General features: G+C 55.4%; 2 protein-coding genes across 6 annotated transcripts; both read right to left on the minus strand.

Annotated features, from left to right (window-relative positions):
- Positions 1-16: 16 nt before the first annotated feature.
- PDZD3 (PDZ domain containing 3) lies at positions 17-4,963 on the minus strand. Of its 4 annotated transcripts, none has more exons than XM_029208060.1 (10): positions 4,911-4,963; positions 4,154-4,181; positions 3,924-3,997; positions 2,923-3,112; positions 2,697-2,833; positions 2,231-2,435; positions 1,810-2,006; positions 1,491-1,709; positions 1,132-1,332; positions 17-875 (listed from the first exon to the last, which is right to left on the minus strand). In XM_029208060.1, the coding sequence occupies exons 1-10, from the start codon at positions 4,914-4,916 to the stop codon at positions 846-848; spliced, it is 1,287 nt and encodes a 428-aa protein (XP_029063893.1). In that variant the 5' UTR covers positions 4,917-4,963; the 3' UTR covers positions 17-845. The 4 variants fall into 4 exon arrangements, with proteins under 4 accessions (XP_029063893.1, XP_029063892.1, XP_029063891.1 ...); XM_029208059.1 differs by lacking the exon at positions 3,924-3,997 and adding an exon at positions 3,382-3,593 and having other exon boundaries at positions 4,911-4,930; XM_029208058.1 differs by lacking the exon at positions 4,911-4,963 and adding an exon at positions 4,429-4,590 and having other exon boundaries at positions 3,382-3,997.
- Positions 4,964-5,435: 472 nt separating this feature from the next.
- NLRX1 (NLR family member X1) lies at positions 5,436-19,487 on the minus strand. 2 transcript variants are annotated; one of them, XM_029208056.1, is made up of 10 exons: positions 19,194-19,487; positions 17,459-17,586; positions 16,824-16,893; positions 16,267-16,355; positions 15,100-15,719; positions 13,518-14,333; positions 7,610-8,205; positions 7,281-7,367; positions 6,238-6,489; positions 5,436-5,926 (listed from the first exon to the last, which is right to left on the minus strand). In XM_029208056.1, exons 2-10 carry the CDS (start codon positions 17,526-17,528, stop codon positions 5,605-5,607), a joined length of 2,922 nt encoding a protein of 973 aa, XP_029063889.1. In that variant the 5' UTR covers positions 17,529-17,586; positions 19,194-19,487; the 3' UTR covers positions 5,436-5,604. The 2 variants fall into 2 exon arrangements, with proteins under 2 accessions (XP_029063889.1, XP_029063888.1); XM_029208055.1 differs by having other exon boundaries at positions 19,290-19,429.
- Positions 19,488-19,847: the final 360 nt, after the last annotated feature.

Genomic DNA, 19,847 nt, shown 5'->3' on the forward strand with positions numbered 1-19,847 from the left:
CAGTTTACTTACTAGATTACCAGTTTATTATAAAGAACACAACTCAGGAACAGCCAGATGGAAGAGATAAACCGGGCGAGGTATGACCATGGAAGCTTCATGCCCTCTCCAGGTGCGCCACCCTCCCAGCACCTCCACGTGTTCAGCAACACGGAAAGCTCTCTGAAACTGTCCTTTTGGGTTTCTGTGGAGGCTTCTATGTAGGCAAGATCCATCAATCCATTGAACACTGGTGATTAATTCAACCTCCAGCCCCTCTCGCCTCCCAGGAGGTTGAGGGTAGGGGTGGGGGTGGGGCACTGAAGGTTCCAACCCTCTAATCACATGATTGGTTCCCCTGGAAACCAGTGCCCCATTCTCAGGTGCTTTTCAAGAGTCACCTCATTAACAAAACTAGGTGTAGTTGAAAGGGGCTTATTGTCAAAAACAGAAGACAGCTTTCTCTCTCTTACTACTTAGGAAATTCCAAGGATTTTAGGAGCTCTGTGCCAGGAAAGGGTATGAAGGCCACACATATATTTCTTGTTATAAATCACAAAATCATAGCACTCATCTCACGCAGATCTTCATCCTTGGGGCACAGCTCCCAAAGATCCCACGTGACTCCCTTTGGAATCAAAGGGGAGGCTCCCTCTTGGGCCCACCTGAGGCCTCTGGCCACACCCTCTTCCAGGAGGTGGGCCCATGGGAAGGGAGGGAGGCCAAGGACTATCCTGTGATCGGAGGTATCCGGAGTCCTAGAGCTGCAACTTCTGGTTTAAAGAGAGCTCTCAGCTCCCACCACCTCAGGCTGGAGAGTGGAGACAGGAAAGCTTGGGCAGATCTGTGCCAGGCATAGGGGGGCGCTACAGTAGATCTGAGGCTACAGCCCAGTCCTAAGCAGAGAAAGAAGGGAAGAGGTCATTCAGAGACCAGAAGAGTTCCCTTTCCCTGTACCCGCCCCCCTTCACTGGGATGCCCAGGAACGGGGCTTCTTCCCTGGGTCCTTCTGACCGCATGTACCATGGCCTAAAGTCCCAACCTGAGTGCCCCACACTGCTTCACCCTGCAGCTTCCCGCTCTGCCCTCTGCTCTGGCTCCCCTCTGTCCTCTTCTGGCTGACTCACAGTCCATCTGTCTCTTCTTCCTCACCTCTCCAGACCCTGGGGGAATCCAGGCTTCCAAGCCCTGCTGAGATCTGGCCGCCAGCTTCAGGCATAGGGGTGGCTCCGCCTCAGCCAGCTGCTGAAGTCTTTCCAGGTCATTCTCTCCGCCCATGGGATTCCCGTTCACCTCCAGAATCACATCTCCCATTTGCAGTCCCGCCCGGGCAGCTGAGCCTCCTAGGGTCACCTGGTGGAATGGGGTGGAATGGGGTGGGGGGGAATGTAGAGCTTGGAACACCACGGAAAAGTCTGCTGGGTGTACTGAGGCTCTGGGAGGGAAGCAGAGGAAGGCTTGTCAAGAGGCAAATGATTGAAAAGATCCAAGGTCGCTGGGGCATCAGTCACCTGGGAGATGAAGAGATGAGGCCCACTGGCCACACAGCTGAGTCGGAAGCCATAGCCACCGCCAGGCCCAGGGTACAGGAAGCACTGGCGGAAGCCGCGTGGGACGGTTGTGTCTTCAACTGGTGGGTCCCTGGTCTCAACCAGAGAGGCTGAGCCGGTATCCTGGGGAGAGTCAGGAGCCTCTGTGCTCTCCAAGAAGAGAAGTGGGGACAAGCGAACCTGGAAAAGAGGAAGATAGGACAAACCGTGCTGCTTGTTCCCCCACCCGAGCCCTGCTCTCTTCCTGCCCTCTCTCTAGCCCCCGCCCCTCAGCTCGCACCATGTTGAAGAAGCGGTCAGCCTCGGGGTCGACGACGATGAGCGAGACGCAGGAGCCCTGAGCCCGGATCTTGGACACTGTCTCTTCATGGCCCAGCCCTTCCACGCTCTCCCCAGCCACAGCCACCAGCCGGTCCCCAGCCTGCATCCCGGCCTTCTCTGCTGGCAGTCCTGGGTCCACCTGCCACAGGAACTGACCTGGGATGCAGACATCCTCACTGCTCCTTCCCCACTGATCCCCAGTGCCGGCCCAGGCCACTGTATGCACACCGGGGGACTGACCCAGGGCTACACAAGAGGAGGAGGCCCGGGCTGGGGTTCAGCCAGGGCCACCACTTGTGTGCGCTGAGAGGTGTATATATACACTTGTGTGCCCACCCCAAGGCCCACCTTCCCTCCCCGCCCCCAGGGCTCTCACTCACCGAGCCGACCGTCAAGGCCCTTCTCCTCTCGGAGCATGAACCCGAAGCCCTGGGGCCCTTTCTCTAGATGCAGACAGCGGGGCTTGGTGGGCAGTGCCCAGCCCTCTGCCAGGGGTGCAGCCAGGGGCATTCCCAGCTGGCGACACTGTTCCTCCACCTCTGGCCCTGCCACCAGCAGGGTCACCTGCTTGCCACTCTGCCAAAGCTGTGGGGACCCAGCAGGGCATCAGCGTCAACCACCTGGGTAGGGAGGGCAGAGGCAGGCACCTCCTCACAGCCCCTCTTCCCAGGCCCAGGAATGAGGCACTAGGGAAGGGAGGGGAGGGCCCAGCACAGAGTGTAAAGGGAAGGATGGCGACAGGTACAAGATCGGATCAGGCGATTAGGCGTGTGGAGGAGGAGTCTGCTTCCAGAGGCAGGGACCAGGCCCGAGGGGTGAGGACGGATGGGAAACAGGCAGTCATACCTTCTTGCTGAGTTGGGTATGCGTGAACTTCTCCACGCTGACCCCATTCACTTCTAGCAGCCGGGCCCCAGGGGGCACTCCTGCCTGCTCAGCTGCTCCTCCAGTGCTCAGCACTAACCAGAAAGGACCCCGATGTCCTGGAAGCACAAACAGCAAGCTTCTGCCTGCTTCTGCCCAGAGCAGGGCTGAGATCCCCATCCTGAGCCCTCCCGAGCTCCAAGCTCACCTTGGGTGATACTGAAGCCAAAGCCACCCTCGTCTTTCACTATGTGGCACAGCCGAGGCCGGACCCCTCGGCCGAGAGTGGGACAGAGGTGGGCATCGTTCCCCCGCTGAGCTCGGGCCACCTCATGCACGTGCTGCGCCAAAACCGTCAGCAACACCCGAGGACTGCTGGCCCGGATGCGGCGTATCACCTGAACGGTGGGCACACGGAGCGGGCTTGGGCTGGACCCTCTTGCCAGCTTCCCCTCCCTGGAAGCTACACTTTTCACCACGGGAACCAGCTCTCTGGAGACCTTCACGCAACCATTCGGGCCTGGGTGTCCCTAAGTTCTGGGAGATGGGGTAGGTTGAGGCTTGGGCCCTGCCCCCATATACTCAGGGAGGTGACCAAGCGGCTTCTGTCTCCCTGAGGTGGTATAGAATGTTCTCCTGTACCACAGGGGTCCCAGCCCAACCTCACCACTGAATAGTCTTCATGTTCCACGACATGGTTGTTCACCCCCAGGATCCAGTCTCCTTCCCGAAGACCCTGGCGCTGGGCAGAGGTGCCTGGCTCCACCCTGCACACCACATGCCCAGCCCTGCCCCGCTGCTGCTGCAAGTGGAAGCCAAAACTCCTGCCCTCCTCTCTGTTCAGCAGATAGAAGCGAGGTCGTTCCAGGCTCCAGAGATCTGGAAGGGGAGGTGGGCAGCAGAAAAGGGGGAGGAGAGGGGACATGACCCAAGTACAAGTCACCTTGTGTCTGGCAGACCCTGCCCCTGTGATAGAACACCAGACAGGCTTCTGCCCAGTTAGGTATTGGGCAGGGGGACTGAACACGGACCAGGCAGAGTGGCGGGGACAGGAAATGCCTGGCCCCCTTCCACCTCCACATGGGTACTCCCACCAAGGCTGTTATCAGAGGAAGACAGAGTGAGTGGTTACCAAGGAGACGGGAAGCTGTGTGGAGCCCTGGTGGCTCTGGGGAAAGGAAACGGTTGCCCCAAGTGGTGGGGGGTTACCAGAGGGCTCGTGGTCTTCAGCCAGGGAGAGCACAGGATTATCAATGCCCAGTTTGGGGTTAAACTCAAACTTCCTGCAAGGAAGCAAGTCAAGCAGGTAGGAGAAAACTGACATCCGGACTTGGGTCCCAGGCTCACCTTGAGGTGCTAATGGCTAATGGCAGCTGAAGAGCTTCCCCACCTTCAAGCCCTCCTCCCCTTGCCCCAATCCTTCACAGCACAGCACTTACGGGGCCAAGGAAGCTGTGTCCTGAAGGTCTGCTGGGAAAAGAAGGGGTGAGGGGAGGAGAGGCACATTCTGCCCCCCCGAGACTCCTCTTCCATGGTCATTAACTGAAAGGACTTCGGGGAACCCCCAAATTCAGGACTCGCTCCAAAAGGGTCTTCCCTTCCCCTTCCTTCCCCTTCCTTCCCCTCCCCGGGCAAGGCCTCCTGATACGCACAGAAGTCTGAGCATATCAGTACAGGGCGTGGACCAGGAAGGCAGACACATCCAACCACTCACCTCTCCCCTCCTAACTTCCAGTCTACTTGCCTTAGGGCTCCAAGCCCCAGTACCAAGTGTGTCCTGGTCCCAAAGCCTTCCAATCTGCCCTCTGCCCTAAAGTCCCCCGCAGAGGATTTCTCCTGGCCTCTTACCTGCAGCTGCCTCCATGGTTGGATCAGCGAGCCAGGCTCAGTGTAGGGACAAGGTCCATCGAAACCAGCTGACCCTCCCACCTACCCCGCCACGTCCCGCCTCCTCCAAGACGCTGCCTTAGAAGCAGTCAGTAATGGTTAACGGGAGGAGAGTCTTGTCCTCTGGGGAAGTGTGTCTGTTCCTCCTGCCCTATTCTCGAGCCCCGACTTTCTCAGGAGACTCTGCTGCCGCCCCAGTTCCCCCTCTGCGCAGAGAAAGGTCACTGTAATTGCTGGGCACTGTAATTCTAAGCCTGGGATAAGAGTATGAGAAGGGGTACAGGAGCTCCATGGCCCAACATGGCCTACCTCCATGCTGACAACTTGTTCTTGCGCCACCCTCAGGGCCTCTGAAACTAGTGCCCAAGAAACATCTGCAACAGAAAGTGGTCAGTGGTTTAACCAGAATGACCAAGAACAGTACCCTTTCTTGAAAGCAACAGGCAAAAAAGACTCCACAGTAGTTGGAAGGCACAGCTCTTTAATAGCAGCAAGTCAGCACCCACGCCCCTAGGGGCCACCGAGCTTGGGTACAATTGTGAAGGGGAAACAAGGGTGAGGACACAGCACCAGGGAGAGAGGAAAGTGGCCACTGGCATCCTGGGTGTCCCAGGGTGTCCCCAGAAAGCATAAAGGCAGGACGCGGGGGCCCACCAACACATCTGGATGGCAAGGCCCCTGGCAAGGCCGACAAAAGAAGTGTGCCCCCTGGTAGCACAATCCAAGAGGAGATTGGTGGTGGTGCTACAGGACAATGTGGGGCCACCAAAACGCCACATCTTTCAGTCCTTCTAGCCGAAGGGAGGGGAAGCGTGTTCCATGATCCTGAAAACCCCAGACTTGGAAGCACTGGTTGGACATGCCCCAGGAGAGCAACTGGCACAGCTGTGCCCATTCCTTTGCCTCCAGCCCTGAAGGGATCTTTCTGGAAGCGGTAGTGCAAGCTAGGAGGCCACAGACAGAAGCGGCTTGGGGCCAGGGGACACACACTGCTGCTACTGTCTCAGCTTCCAGGGCCTCCCAGCTGCTCCAGGAGGGCCCTGACCTCGCCCTCCACTCGAAGCAGCTGGGCTTTGCGCCAAGGATTAAGGGTGGCTCCTCGGTTATCTTCCAGATCCCGCAGCAGAAGCTCCAGGTGGCGCCGGACCCGACCCCGATCCCAGCTGTTGAGGTTCCGCTGGACTTCACCCAGGATCACTGACCAGTACTCGGACGCTGCTGTCCCCTCTGTCAGCGACACCACGACCCGGGCACCGCCCTCAGTGGTGCTCCCCAAGTCCCGCAGGGCCTGGCGGCACTCTGAGCTCAGCTCGTTGAAGTAGAGGCTAGCAGGAGAGAGAACAGTAGATGCTGTCCAGCTCTGAGAAGAAGGGGCAGAGGGTGGGTGGACAGAGAGTAAGGGTCTCATAACTGTTCCCCTGGCTGTGAAATGCAACGGGGTAAGTGTTTGCAATAAGCCAGAGATGGAGGGTGGTGGCCACTGGGAGGCAGGGATGACGCTAGAATTCAGTGGGACCAGGGTCAATAGAAATGGGGCCACTAGGACCCTAGGAGAAACGGTGGTGGAGAATCAGGGCAGGGGAAGGGCCAGTCACCAAGGGTGGGTGGGGAGATGGGAGTGGAGGGCAAGACTCACTGCAGCAGCTCCAGGGAAGGGTGCTCCCGGGCAGCCTTGGCTAAGGCCAGGGCCGCTGTGTCGCCAGCGCCGTTGTAGGCCACATTCAGCTCCTGTAGCTGCTGGTTACGGTCTAGCTGGGCAGCCAGCAGCTCCAGGCCCTCATCCCCAAGGCCCGTGTGCAGCAGAGACAGGTGTTTCAGCGAGGTGTTTCCTGCCAGCCCCTCCACCAGCAGGGCCACGCCCGCCGCCGTCAGCGGGTTGTTGGACAGCCTAGGGCCACAAGCACCCCAAGGTTATGAGGGCCCCTAGAAGATGCCCTGTGCTAAGCACTGGGACTTGGGCCAAAACAGTGCACCGCTTGGGGCAGAGACCAGCCTGGACGCAGAGAAATGCAGGCCCAGGAAAAGAGGATGGAGAAACAGGGGTGAGGCTCACTGTAGAGGAGGGAGGGTGGGGTGGAAGCCGGCTTCTCCCTCCCCTCCTCCCGCCTTCCATTCTCCTTTGAGACTCCCCTCTTCCCTCTCCCCTTCCTCGTTACCATGTTCCTTCTTGCTCCTTTTCTCCCCCCCTTCCAGCCCCTGCTTCATCCTCCCTTCCTGTTTCCCCATCCCCTTCTCCCTCCCTCCTCATTCACTTCCCCTTCCTCCAACCCAAAATCAGGAACCCAGCGTCTGGGTTGCTAGTAAATCAGTCAACACTTTGGGAGCATCTGTTGAGTGCCCAGCGTCAGGGTCATCCTTGTGAGGAGACAGGGAAAATCCTGGGAGGGAATCAGTGGCGTCGTTACCAGGTAACCAGCCTGGGTGTTATTCCACCCCCCACCCCAGGCTGCTTTTAGCCACGCAAGAGGCTTTCTTAGCACCAGTTTATGGCTGGTGGCATCTTTCCCCCTGCTTGGCTGCTTGTACTAGACGTCGTGGGGTGGGGAGTAGGTCAAGGTCTACACTCCCGCCTTCTTTACTACAGCATGGGTGCGCCTGTTCCAGGCATGTTGGGAGGTGGGGAGCTCACCCTTGACCTTAGCTGGCCAGCAGGATGGAGCCCCCTCCCAGGGCACTCACCGCAGGGCGGTAACTTGGCACTGGTCATGCAGCAGCAAGTCTCGGAGGTCCCTGCAGGCCTCGGGGCCCAGGCTGTTGAGTTGCAAGCTGCAGCAGAAGGCGGGCAGAGAGGAGGTGAGAAACCAAGGAAGGAGTTCGGCATGGAGCCTGCCCACCCACCGGGCCCCTCCCTCACCATCCTGCCTCTTGTAGTCCACAGCTGTGTCCCCTTCTGTAGCTCTTGTCACATCCACCCGTACCAGATCTCACCCCACCCCCTGGTCCCTCCTCACTCCCTTTGCTTTCCCAAGCACCTTCTCTTCCACCCGTGCACAAGGACAGGGCCTCACCCCAGCTTCCGGGCACGCAGGAAGACAGGCCTGAGCGTGCACAGCCCGGCAGGGTCCAGTTGGCAGGAGGCGAAGTTCACCTCGTCCAGGGCATGCCTTCCACTGCCCAGTACAGCTGCCACCACCATGCACTTGAGGGGTGTCATGCGCACGCCCGCCAGGCTGAGCTGGCGCAGGGAGCTGAGCACCTCGGCGGAGAAGCGCTGATTCTGGAACTCATAGTGGAAGAAGAGGTGGTCAAGGAGCTCCGAGGGGGGCAGCACCTGCCGGCCCAGCTTGCCCAGCTTCTTCTTGATGGCCTGGGCATTCTCCAGGGCATCCAGGGTCTTGATGGGGCAGCCGAGCTGAGCCAGCACTACCCGGTTATGGGCAGAGAGAAGCCCGCCCATGAACATGGGGAAAAGCTCAAAGACCTCATCCTCTGTGGGCTCGTCCGAGCGGCACCGGGGGCCCTCCACACCCAGGATACTGGCACCCATCTGGTCCAGGACGTCGTCATTGTAGTAGTCCTCCTCTCGGAACATCTCCAGCACCATGGCCTGGGCCACTGCCTCGCGGCTCTTACCTACCACACGCCCGAACACACGTGGAACCACCTGGAAGGGAAGCAGGGTGAGGGCGCTGCAGCCTACTGCGTGCTGTTCAACCTTCTGGCCTAAGCTTAAGGTGCAGTCTTCCTGACTGCTCCAGCCTGGCGATCTCCCTTAAACTTGAGCACGACTCGTCTGATCATACCAATCCCCCTGCTGCAGCACCTTCCGTGGCTCCCCACTGCCCATGTGGAATATAAAACTTTGCGTAATTTGGCCCCAATGTGACCTTTCCGGCGTCACCTCTCAACACTCGTCTCACGTACTCCAGACACTGGGAAATTCCTTCTTTTTCCCAAACCCCCCGTACATTTTCAAGCCCAAGCGTGGTGGGAAGGAGTTAGCATATATTATGCGTTCAGCTTGGTACCGGGCCCGGTGGTTTAATGATCTTCAACATCATTGTCGTCATCACAGCAGCGATGACGGATGCTGCTCCTACTGCTTCAGACCCTGCACGATTTGGCCTCATGAAATAAAATTCATATTTTAAGGAAAGACAAGAAAAATTTAAACATGAAATTTTTCTCTGCCCATTTGGGCCTCCTCCCTCCCCTCCAGTGTGCATCTGCACTATGCATTTAACTAGACCTCCCCAAGGGCAGAAATACCCGCTCAATCATAAAGATCACTTTTTCTCCTTCTGGCGCCAGCCATGTAACTCCTTAGAAGATAACATTCCTTTCTCAATCCTGTAAGGGGTCACAGGGACCCACCACTCGCCTCGTATGTGCAGACATCTTCGGTGAACTTTATGTACAATGCCAATATATCATTTTCCTTAAAGATAGAGATTGGTGCAAAACAGACTGCTCAGAGACCTGAGGAGATACTGGGCCTCACCTTGTGGAAGATCTTAGCTTCAATACTTACTTATGATCCTATTAATACTACTAGCTATATTACTTGTATTTGCCTATTTTATAAGATTGCTGTTTCTTGCATTACCAAATGTGTGACTGAGCCTCAGATAAAATTAACGATGAGGGGCTTCCCTGGTGCTGCAGTGGTTGAGAGTCCGCCTGCCGATGCAGGGGACACGGGTTCGTGCCCCAGTCCGGGAGGGTCCCACGTGCCGCGGAGCGGCTGGGCCCGTGAGCCATGGCCGCTGAGCCTGCGCGTCCGGAGCCTGTGCTCCACAACGGGAGAGGCCACAACAGTGAGAGGCCCGCGTACCACACACACAAAAAAACTAACGATGATTAGGTGACTTGAAACAATTGATCAAATATATAGTTCTATAAGATGAATGACCGTAATAGTGTAACTCTAGATAAGGGAAGAAACAACAAGAGGGAACCGTTCCTTGGATCACAACGGACTAGTAAGAGGTCCAGAGGATTTAGGCTACTGTTAATAGGGTCTAGTCCCCTAATAGCACATTGAGTGACCTATCGATGAAATCCTTGCCTGACCTGGGAATGAGCATTCCTAGTGCTGTGGAACAAATAGGTCACGAAATGCCTCCCAAACCTTGGTTGAAACTAAGACTGAAAGGGAAGGGATTGTAAAATAAAGAATGTTGCCCACCACCCAATTCTACAAAGTCAAGTCATTAGCCACTGCAGTCACTGGCTACAATAACCTTGAAAGGAATTCAGGGCGAAGATGAGGATAAGGTACTTTGTGCTTTGGGAAAACTGACAGAACTGGTCCTTAGATACTTCAGGAGAAATTTTTACGAACCCGGATTCTTGCATCTTTCCATACTTAGAAAAGCACTAAAACCATTAACTGAGATGTCTGTTCCTCGTGACTAGGTTCAATTTTCTACCGCGATGTGTGTTTGATTACACATACCCCCGTTGCCAAAATCACATATATTGAATACGTTGGCTTCCCTCTTTATGTCTTTGGAATAGTTCTCAAAACTCTCTGAGAGACTGTCTCCTGGGTTATAATCCTCAGATTGGCTTGAATTAAAATTTCCATTTCTTTCTTAGATGTGTTAGGGAACCGTTGACTAAAACCACCGTCCTTGGCCAGGCACGATGATGATCACTTGCATGAGTTGTCTCGCAACAGGAGTTCCCAATAAGGAACATGGTGCTGCTGTCAAAAACTAGAGAATTCAGGAGGGGCCAAAAAGAGGGAGGAGATGCCAGCCCCATAATATTGTCCTACCAACCTCCCAGAATCCTTGGTGCTGGAATCCATCTTGGCTGAGACACGTGTGCCACCAGGAAGGACCTTGAGTCAGACTAAATAGGGGCCAAGCAAGACGAATGGCCAGAGACAACCCAGAAAGTAACCCCATTACCATAAAACCTGAGACTACAAGCCACGTGGCAGAGCAGTTCTCCTGGGTTCCCTTACACCACTGCTGTCTGCCTGGGTGGCCCTTCCCAATAAAGTCTTTTGCTTTGTCAGTACGTGTGTCTCCTCAGACAATTGATTTCCGAGTGTTACACAAGCACTTGCTCTCAGGGACATCCCTGGTGGTGCAGTGGTTAAGAATCCACCTGCCAATGCAGGGGACACGGGTTCGAGCCCTGGTCCGGGAAGATCCCACATGCCGCGGAGCAACTAAGCCCGTGCACCACAACTACTGAGCCTGCGCTCTAGAGCCCGCGAGCCACAACTACTGAAGCCCGCGCGCCTAGAGCCCGTGCTCTGCAACAAGAGAAGCCACTGCAATGAGAAGCCCACTACACCACAATGAAGAGTAGCCCCCGCTCACTGCAACTACAGAAAGCCCGCGCACAGCAACAAAGACCCAATGCAGCCTAAATAAATAAATAAATTTATTTAAAAAAAAAAAAACCAGCTCGCTCTCAGGCCCTGGAAGGGGTCCCCTTCTGGCAACAGATGAACTATTGATCAATTTTTCATTGACAGGCCCCTGTCAGCCACGGCGCCTTCATGACAGCCTCTCACCCTCGCTCACTCTGCTCCTGTCCTCTCGGCTTCTCTCTCTCTCTCTTTTTTGTTTTTTGTTTTTTGACAGTGCCAAGATTGTTCCTCCTTCAAAGCTGTGCCCTCTTCCTGGAGTGTTCCCCCCCCCCCCCCCAGTTCTGGCTAATCCTCCCGAGATCAGATTAAAAGCCCTTCCTGCAGAGAGGCTTTACTTATCCCCCCAAACCAGGTCCCCCCTCCCCCCTTACATACTTCCATAGCACCTGGAACTTTGTTTTCCAGGCACTTCCCAGAATTTTTAATCACATGGTTATGTTGACATGTTTATGTTGAGACTGTATGATTAGAAAAGGCAGAAACCTGGGGTTCTGTTGCTTTCTCCTCCGAATCTAACACATTGCCTGGCGCTCAAACATTTGCTGAAGCGCTGAATGTTTGGGAGGTTGGCGACATCAGCTGCCATCCTTGCAATGGTTCTGAAAGGAAAGGAGAGGTCCATCCCTCTGGCAAGAGCCACCAGGTTGTTTTGTGGCACCTCCTCTCATGTGTTTTCTTCACTTTTTACAGGCGAGGTTCCCACCATGGAGGTTATAGTGCCCCTCCCCCAACAAGCATCTGGAGACGAGACACAAAAACTGTCACTCTGGGAAAATGAATCAATAGGCTCATAAAGAAACAGATGGGACCCATCCTCTGCTAGGCAACCCTCCCTCCGAGAGGGCTTAGGGGTGTGGTGTCCCCTTAAGTAACTGAGTGGCTTTCTGAATCCTGTCAGGAGACCACAGCCTCTCACTGCAATCCAGATGAGGCAAGCACATCCTCAAAGAGGTGGGTGGCCTCAGCAATGGCCATTACCTCCCTGCCTGAGGCAATGGTATAAGAAGGGATGGGCTGCCTGAGACTGTTTTTGTGTTTAACAAACAATTAAATAGCGCTTACTGTGTGCCAGGTCCTGCAGATGAAGACATGTAATCCTCATATTGGGCCAATGATATAGATTCTATTATTATCTATTATTATTCATTTAACAGATAAGGACCTTGGGGCACAGAGAGGTTAAGTAACTTGTACAAGGTCACACAGCTAGTAAGTGGCAGAGCCTGGATCTGAACCAGGTAGCTGCATTACAGAATCCCTGTTTTTAACCCTGAGGCTTTGCTGCCTATAAAAAGGAAAACTTGTTAAAATGTTGTCAGCTCACCAGGGCTCTGCTTCCCCAAGACCGATTACTGAAACATTTCTAAAGAGGACCAGGGTTACCTAGCAAGGCGCCATAGCTTCCTAGAAATATCCATAGTACATCAATAAAGTTTGGCGGAAAGAGCACAGGATTCAGAACCATAAAACCTGCACTCAGATCCCAGTTATTCTCCTTACTATCTGAGTGACCTTGGTCAAGTTACTTAGCCTCTGTGAGCTCCAGTTTCCTCATCTATAAAAGGGATCATAGTGCTTCCCTGGTGGCGCAGTGGTTAAGAATCCGCCTGCCAACGCAGGAGACATGGGTTCGAGCCCTGGTCCGGGAAGATCCCACATGCCGTGGAGCAACTAAGCCCGTGCGCCACAACTACTGAGCCTGCGCTCTAGAGCCCAAGAGCCACAACTACTGAGCCCACGTGCCACAACAACTGAAGCCCATGTACCTAGAGCCCGTGCTCCACAACAAGAAAAGCCAGCGCAACAAGCAGTCCAAGCACCACAACAAAGAGTAACCCCCTTCGCCGCAACTAGAGAAAAGCCCACGCGCAGCAGCAAAGACCCAATGCAGCCAAAAATAAATAATTAATTAATTTTTTTAAAAAAAGGGATCATAATTATATTTCATTTACAAGGCACCCGGCAGACATCAGCCGAGAGTGGCTACTTCTTCCCATCAAAAACTTAGTACATCCGCCCTGCTCACAGCACAGTCCTCAGGCCTGTAATTTGGTTTCTGGAGCAGACCTGCACCCAGGATGGACTGTCCTAAGTCAATTACCAATGCCATTTATCCTCCTGGTATAAATGAATAAAATGGCATCTGCTTTATAAACCTGCCTCTGGTGATTAAGTTAGGATGAGACATCATTCCCAAAGTCTAATCACCTCTGAGGAACAGATACAATTGGGTTTCTGGACCTGCAAAACACAGGACAGACCCTGGACAGTAGTGACCCCTGCCGCCCAGCAACAAAGACTAGGAGGAGAGAGGCAAAAAACAAACAAAAACCTATCATTAGAGTTATGGGATTGTTATGAAAGTCCCTGCACCCTTAGATTCCCCTCCAAGCCTTCCCCAGCCTGCGGCTTCTCTCTCCCCCTTCCTTATGACCCATTCCCACTAAAAGCCAGATTGCCCAAATCTGAAACAGAGCCAAGAAGAGGATTCACGGTCATGCAGGAAGAAGCAGTTACCTTCTGGGCAGGAGCAAGAGTGAACGAGGAGGATGGGGGCTGGCAGCCTGGGATCCTAGGGCTGTTACCTTGAGCAGGTTGAATAGCAGGGGCAGGGCCCGCAGGGGCAGCAGCTTGGCCATGATGCCCAGGACCAGGCTGACATCCTCCCCAACACGGCCCACGAGCTCGGCCACTTCCTTGCCCACTCGCTGCAGAGTCGTCTTCCGCAAACCCAGCACAATGTAGAGGGCAGCCAGGTATTCCTGCATGGCGGGCACAGTGAACACGAAGGTACCCAGGTGCCCTGGCTCAACGCACGGGGCCAGAAAAAACCTCAGGGCATCCCGGCGGAACACATGCAGCAGCTGAAACTCCTCTTCCGTCTGGATGCCAGCTTCCAGGCAGCCACGGACATCCTCTTCAGAGAAGTACGTCTTGCGGGAGGACACCCCCTCGTAGGCCAACTTGCCCATGGTTCGGGCTGCATAGGCCATCAGGGACAACTTGGAGGGGTCAGTGCTGTCCAGCATCTCCCCACTGAAGTTTAGATGCAGGAAGCTGGTGTAGATGCTCGTGAGGGTCTGGCCAGCTGGTGTGGGAGCGTGCAGGAAGTGCAGGGTGGCACAGACAAGCCAGCAATAGGAGGGCAGGAAGCAGGCAGTGGCGATCTGGTGGTGCCCCTCCAGGTTCCGGGAGAGCATCTGCACCAGGTGGTCACGCTGAGCCGGCGTGGCTGAGAACCCCCCAGCTCCGTGCCCGCAGTCTGGCTGTTTGAAGCGGAGCTGGAAGTAGAGCTTCTGTAGGTTGGTATCGGAGAAGCCACAGATCTCGCCATAGCGGCCCACATACTTGCTGGGGATGCGACCAATGGCAGAGGGCCGGGTGGTCACCAGAATGCTGGCCTGGGAAGAGCATGGTTGAGAGTTAAGAAAGACCCTTGTGGGCTTCCCTGGTGGCGCAGTGGTTAAGAATCCGCCTGCCAATGCAGGGGACACGGGTTCGAGCCCTGGTCCGGGAAGATCCCACATGCTGTGGAAGAAGTAAGCCCGTGAGTCACAACTACAGGGCCTGCGCTCTAGAGCCCGCGATCCACAACTACTGAGCCCACGTGCCGCAACTACTGAAGCCCGTGCGCCTAGAGCCCATTCTCTGTAACAAGAGAAGCCACGACAATGAGAAGCCCGCGCACCGCAACGAAGAGTAGCCCCCACTCACCGCAACTTGAGAAACCCATGCACAGCAACGAAGACCCAACGCGGCCAAAAATAAATAAGATAAACAAATTTATAAAAAAAAAAAAAAAAAGACCCTTGTGTCCTGATTGCCTCACTTGCCAGGGAGTCCCTGAAGACTTGAGTGTTCAAGGATGAAGATAATGACGACCACAGTAGTTATAACTCACACTTACTGAGCACCCACTATGATCCAGGGCGCTGTGCTAAGCACTTCATAGGCAGTATCTCATTTGTTCAGTACAACTCAAGGAGAGAAGGAAACAGAAGTCTGGAGAAGTTACTGACTTGCTCAGTCCCACGGCTTGGAAGTGGAGGGGCAGGATTTGAACTAACCCAGAGCCTACGTTCCTACCCATTAAGCATGCGGACTCAGGACACGAAAATCCTGAGGGGGCAAACTGGGGACAGTGGAGGCAGAGCAGGGTGCACTCACCTCGGGCAACATGTATTTGCGTAGCAGGTTGACGATGATGGCAGCTGGCGCCTCTGACTCCTCCGGGTCACTGCAAAGCCCTGTGCCTGCCAACCGGAAATCAAGGTTGAGGTGCTCCAAGCCGTGGAGCACAAAGAGCAGGCAGGAACCAGCAGTGGCCATCAGAGGCAGAATCTCCTTCAGGGGTGTGTAGCGCTGGGCCACAAGCTGGCACAAGGAGGCCGGCGCAGGGCCCAGGGATGACAGGTCCTCGCAGGAGAAGGGGATCAGCAGCTCGAAGGCTGGCAGCTGCCCGTAACACCAGTCCAGGACCATCTTGCGCACCAGCGTGCTCTTGCCTGTGCCCACTGTCCCGTAGAGCACCACCGTCTGCACGCGGCGCCCACAGGCATCTGGGTCAAAGAGCTGAGACAGGGCCAGTGGGGGGAGCCCAGCAGAGGGTGGCTGATGCTCCAGGGCCAGCTCAGCCAGTGGGCGAAGCAGCTCATCAGGGGTGCTCTCGCGGATCACAGGGTCTACGTGGACCGTGTCTAGTGCAAAGGTTGGGCCAAACTGGCGCTCTTCCCTGGGCAGCCGGCTGAACCACTCGGCCAGGTTCTGGCGGTGCCGCTGGATAGCTTCTGGATGGGAAGGCAAAGGGAATTTGTCAGGGAGAGGGGCTGAGAAATGCAGGAGCTTAAGGAGGTGGTAGGGTCAGGCTGCGGAGTCAAGACACAACACCAGGAGATGCCAGGACCCACAGTGGTGCTGGACACACAGGACTCCCTCAGACTGTCCAGAAAGTTTGGACCCCTGTGGCAGAAAGTGGGAAGCCATGGAACGAGAGAGGGTGAGTCTGGGCTGACTGGCTGTATGATTATCCACGTGTGATCTTCACCTGACCGCTAGAGGCAGTGTGTTGAAGGTAGGGATGTTATATCCCTCCCAGTGCTTTGTACATCGTAAGTGCGCACTGCATGAATGTTGCAGGAAGGGATACATGGACAGATGGATAATGGGGCCAGGGAGAGTGGGTCCACTAATGGCTGATTGTAATGGATCCTCTATACCTCCTTCCTGCTTGTTTCTCTCTCCAAGCCCTTCTTCCCCACACTCCCTGAACCCACCCCCACACTGGGAGCCCAGCAGCCCCTCTCCTCAGGCTGACTGAGGAGCCAGTCTCTTTACCAGCTGCAGCGATGCCCTGGAACAACTGTCCGTGCCTCCCTGATGGGGGACCACTGCCCGCTGAGCTTCCGTGATGGCGTATAAAGGCCCTGTGAGCAAGGAAAAGGGATGAGCTGGGGCTTGGCTACTGGGCTCAGGCTCTGCATAGGCTCAGAGTCCAGGCCTGCCTGGACTGATGAACTGCTGGCTTCCTGAGATCCAGGCCTGCCTCTGGACACCCAAGTCCAGAGCCTCATCTGACTCTCATACCCTTCCCAGGGCCTGAGGTCTTGCCCCTACCCCTCCAGTCCCCCACTGCTGACTGCCTGCCTGGAACTCAGACTGACCACTGCCAGACTCCACCCACTTCCCACCGGTCCTCCCTCTGGCTGACCACTGTGACTTGTACTGTGGATGACATAAGCTAACTTCCCCTTAGGCCTGGTAGCTGAGTCTGTACCCTCTCCAGCCCCGGAAAACCAACTCTCCCCAGGAGATCAAGCTCTCTCCAAGTCCTGACCCTTCGCAGGCTACTCTGCTGTGCCCAGATGTGTCCCAAGGTCACACTGAGGTCTCACCTAGGGGGCCCAAGGGGGCGCTCCCCTTTAAGGGGCCAGCTCCAGTGGATCAGGAAGGGGATACGTTCATCTACAGAGAGAAAGCAGAAGGAAGCAACAGCATCCAGAATTCACCCACATTAGCTCAGCAATGCACAGACCCCACATCTACATCAAAGCCCCATCATTTGCTCTCATAGCCTCATGTACTGCCCCCTTGTAGCAGTCATTATGAAATTTTATATTTCATCATGTAATTATTTGATTAACATTCATTCACACACTCACCCCCATTCCTCCATGAGAGCAGGGATCACATCTGTTTGGGTTCACAAGTACCTACTTAGGACTTAGCATGGGGTCTGGCACATAGCAGGCACTCAATAAATACTCATTGAATGCAAAATGAAATCAGACAAGTGTTCCTGGACTTATGTAGCTACAGGGACACTCAAAGATCATCTAGTCTGACTCCCTTAGTTTAGGATGGGAAAAAGGAAGCTCAGGGAGGTACGGTGACTTGTCCAAGGTCAACAGCTAGTAAATCACAGAGCTGGGACTAGCATGCCTGGTGTCTGGATCCCTTCTCTCTTGGAGGTGCCCTCTGGACTCTAGAAAGGGAGAAGTGGCAACAGAAACCCCTGCTTCCTGCTCACCTGCTGGCTGGAGTACTCTTCCCAGACCAGGGCCCCAAGAGGCCCTAGGCAAATGGCAGCCCCACCTCATGGCAGGAGAGAAGGTCAGGGCCTGGGGGACCGAGCGCACCACCTTCTATCCTGTTCCGCTGCAGGAAGAATGGTGTGAATGGACCCCACGCACCCCCACTTTCCCACCCCACCTCTCATGCAGGCCAAGGGAGGCCCTTCCTCCTCAGGAGAACATCAGCCTTTCCTTAAATGCCAGCATCGCCAAGGCCCTGGCCTGGCTTTCAGACCTCTCTCCTCTACATTCCCCACCTGAGTGATCCTACCACCCACTGGTTCTCCCCTGAGGCTTCACGATCACCTTTCTCCTGAATTCCAGCCTAGTGAACTGTTTTATTTAGGTGTCCTTTTTTTTGCTTGGCTGCCAGCACGCTCCTATGAGTCCTGTGTTCCTTTTCAGTGGCTTTTCTGAGCCAACGTTTTCCAGTAACAATCATCCATTCTCCTCTGAAGTTTTTCCCTAGCTATCAGGTCCTTTTAGCTGAGTTTTAATGGTTTGATCATTTTATCTTCTCTGTGACTTTTACGTAACCTGCCTTTGAGGCTGGCATAAATTATAGATAAATGAATGAATGACTTCCTATTTGATATCTCCATATGGACATCCTGCCAATGCTTCAAGCCGCACGCTCGCAGAACTGAACTCAGCATCCCTCCTCCCCTTCCAGTTACTTTACTGCAAATCTTCCCAATCACATGATTTCTACTCGAAATCTGACCTCTTTGTCTTCAAATCCTTCCCCCCCCCCCCCCTCGTCTTCAAATCCTCCCCCCCCCCCCCCCCCCCCGCCTTCACACAGTGGAAACAGCCCTGCCAGTTCCTCATCCCAGTACTTTGCCAGCCTGTTCCTATAGCATAATCCCTACCACCCTGTGCTAATTTAGACCCTCCTCCTCCTTAGTGGCCTCTGCCTTCAGTCTCATTCCATTCCCATCCCTGATCCCATACACCAATCGCCTCCCTAAAATCCTAGGTTATGTAGCGTCCAAACACCTGGCCCACACCAGCTATTTTCCTGAGTTTCCCCCTGACCCGTACCTCACCGGCCAGGCTTACTGAATTCTTGCTCCCACTTTCCTAACTTTGTTCATACTCTTTCATCAGCTTGGAATGACCTTTCTCCCATGTCAGAATCCTACCCAATCTTTTCAGAACCTGGTCAAAAGTCCTCTCTCCTGGGAAGTCTTTCCTGATCCCTCTGAGCTCCCTTAAATGAAGCATACAGCTATCTGGCACCTGGTCTCCACTGAGATGTGACTCCTTAAGGGCAGAGCACACTTAGGGAGAATTGGGTGCATTCGGCCCTATTGCCAGCAGGGCCAACCAATGGAGGCGCAGCCTGCGGCTCAGACCAGGAGTCCCGGGGGTCGGGGGCGGGGAGTATAGAAGGGTTAAGAGACGGCCCTGGAAGGCTGGAAAAGCTTGGGGAAACTAGCTCAGTGGGATAAAATCGGTTGCAGGGCCTCTGACTCAAGATGGGACTGGCGGTGGGGATGGGGGCATGAGGCCAATTGTCGGAAGATCACCGCTGGTCTCCAGGGCAGTGAGAAAAGGAGAGGGCACAGCAGGAAAGGTACGGGGTCTGTGCTCGCACAGGTCCAGAGCTCCTCCTCTTAAACTGGGTCCTAGCTTTCCTAGTTCTAGTTGGTTTCAGAGCCCAAGAGTAAAGCCCGCCTGAACGCCCACCTCTCAGGGCACCGGCTGCGCCCCACGCGTCCCCAGCCTCCAGCTCCTAGTGGCACTAGCCCAGCACCGCACCGCCCCTGCTACTTAGACCTTTACCGCCGCTGCCCAGGCCCGGGAGCCGGTCGCCGCCAGAGTCTCCCGCTTGCTCCCAGAGGCCCCGGCGCGCGCGGCGCTTCCTGCACGCCCCGCCCGCCTGCGCGGAGCCCTGCCAGCCCTGGCATCCGGCCCGGCAGCGGGCAAGCGCGAGCACGAGCCCAGGCGCTCCGGGCCGCCGGGTCCTGGGAGGAGGGAGATGGCGAGAGGGGCTAGTGTCCTGGAGAGCAGGCCCGAGGCGGGTACTTCTTCGCCATCTGTCTCTCCTCCCCGCCCCCTCAGTGGTACAGCCCTCCATCCAGGCGGGCCCTGCCTCGGGGACTGCCCTCTACAGGTCACTGAGCGCCAATTCCATCCCATTACTCACCCAGGCAGGGCTTCTTGTTATGCCCATTTTACAGATGCAGGAACTGCAGCTCAGAAGTGTGAAATGACTTGCGCAGGTTGACCCCACTAGGAAGGGGAAGAACAAGAATCCGGGGCCTGGGTCTTCCTACCTCACCCCTGGACCTTCCCGAGGCGACCCCCATCCCCCATCCCCCATCCTCCATCCCCCGGGCA

The sequence above is a fragment of the Monodon monoceros genome, unplaced genomic scaffold (genome assembly GCF_005190385.1).
Source record: "Monodon monoceros isolate NGI ecotype Baffin Bay Population unplaced genomic scaffold, NGI_Narwhal_1 Super_Scaffold_7, whole genome shotgun sequence".
Lineage (NCBI taxonomy): Eukaryota > Metazoa > Chordata > Mammalia > Artiodactyla > Monodontidae > Monodon > Monodon monoceros.

What these genes read in the sequence shown, in the direction of transcription:
- PDZD3 (XM_029208057.1), bottom strand. Translation starts at nt 4,038, where the DNA reads ATGTCAGTTTTCTCCTACCTGCTTGACTTGCTTCCTTGCAGGAAGTTT. An exon ending in GGGCCTTGACGGTCGGCTCG is followed by an intron (nt 2,007 to 2,230) that starts GTGAGTGAGAGC and finishes TCTGCATCCCAG; the next exon opens with GTCAGTTCCTGTGGCAGGTG. An exon ending in CTCATCTCTTCATCTCCCAG is followed by an intron (nt 1,333 to 1,490) that starts GTGACTGATGCC and finishes CCATTCCACCAG; the next exon opens with GTGACCCTAGGAGGCTCAGC.
- NLRX1 (XM_029208056.1), bottom strand. Translation starts at nt 17,528, where the DNA reads ATGAGGTGGGGCTGCCATTTGCCTAGGGCCTCTTGGGGCCCTGGTCTG. An exon ending in CCAGGGCATCGCTGCAGCTG is followed by an intron (nt 15,720 to 16,266) that starts GTAAAGAGACTG and finishes CTTCCCATCCAG; the next exon opens with AAGCTATCCAGCGGCACCGC. An exon ending in GCAAATACATGTTGCCCGAG is followed by an intron (nt 14,334 to 15,099) that starts GTGAGTGCACCC and finishes TGCTCTTCCCAG; the next exon opens with GCCAGCATTCTGGTGACCAC.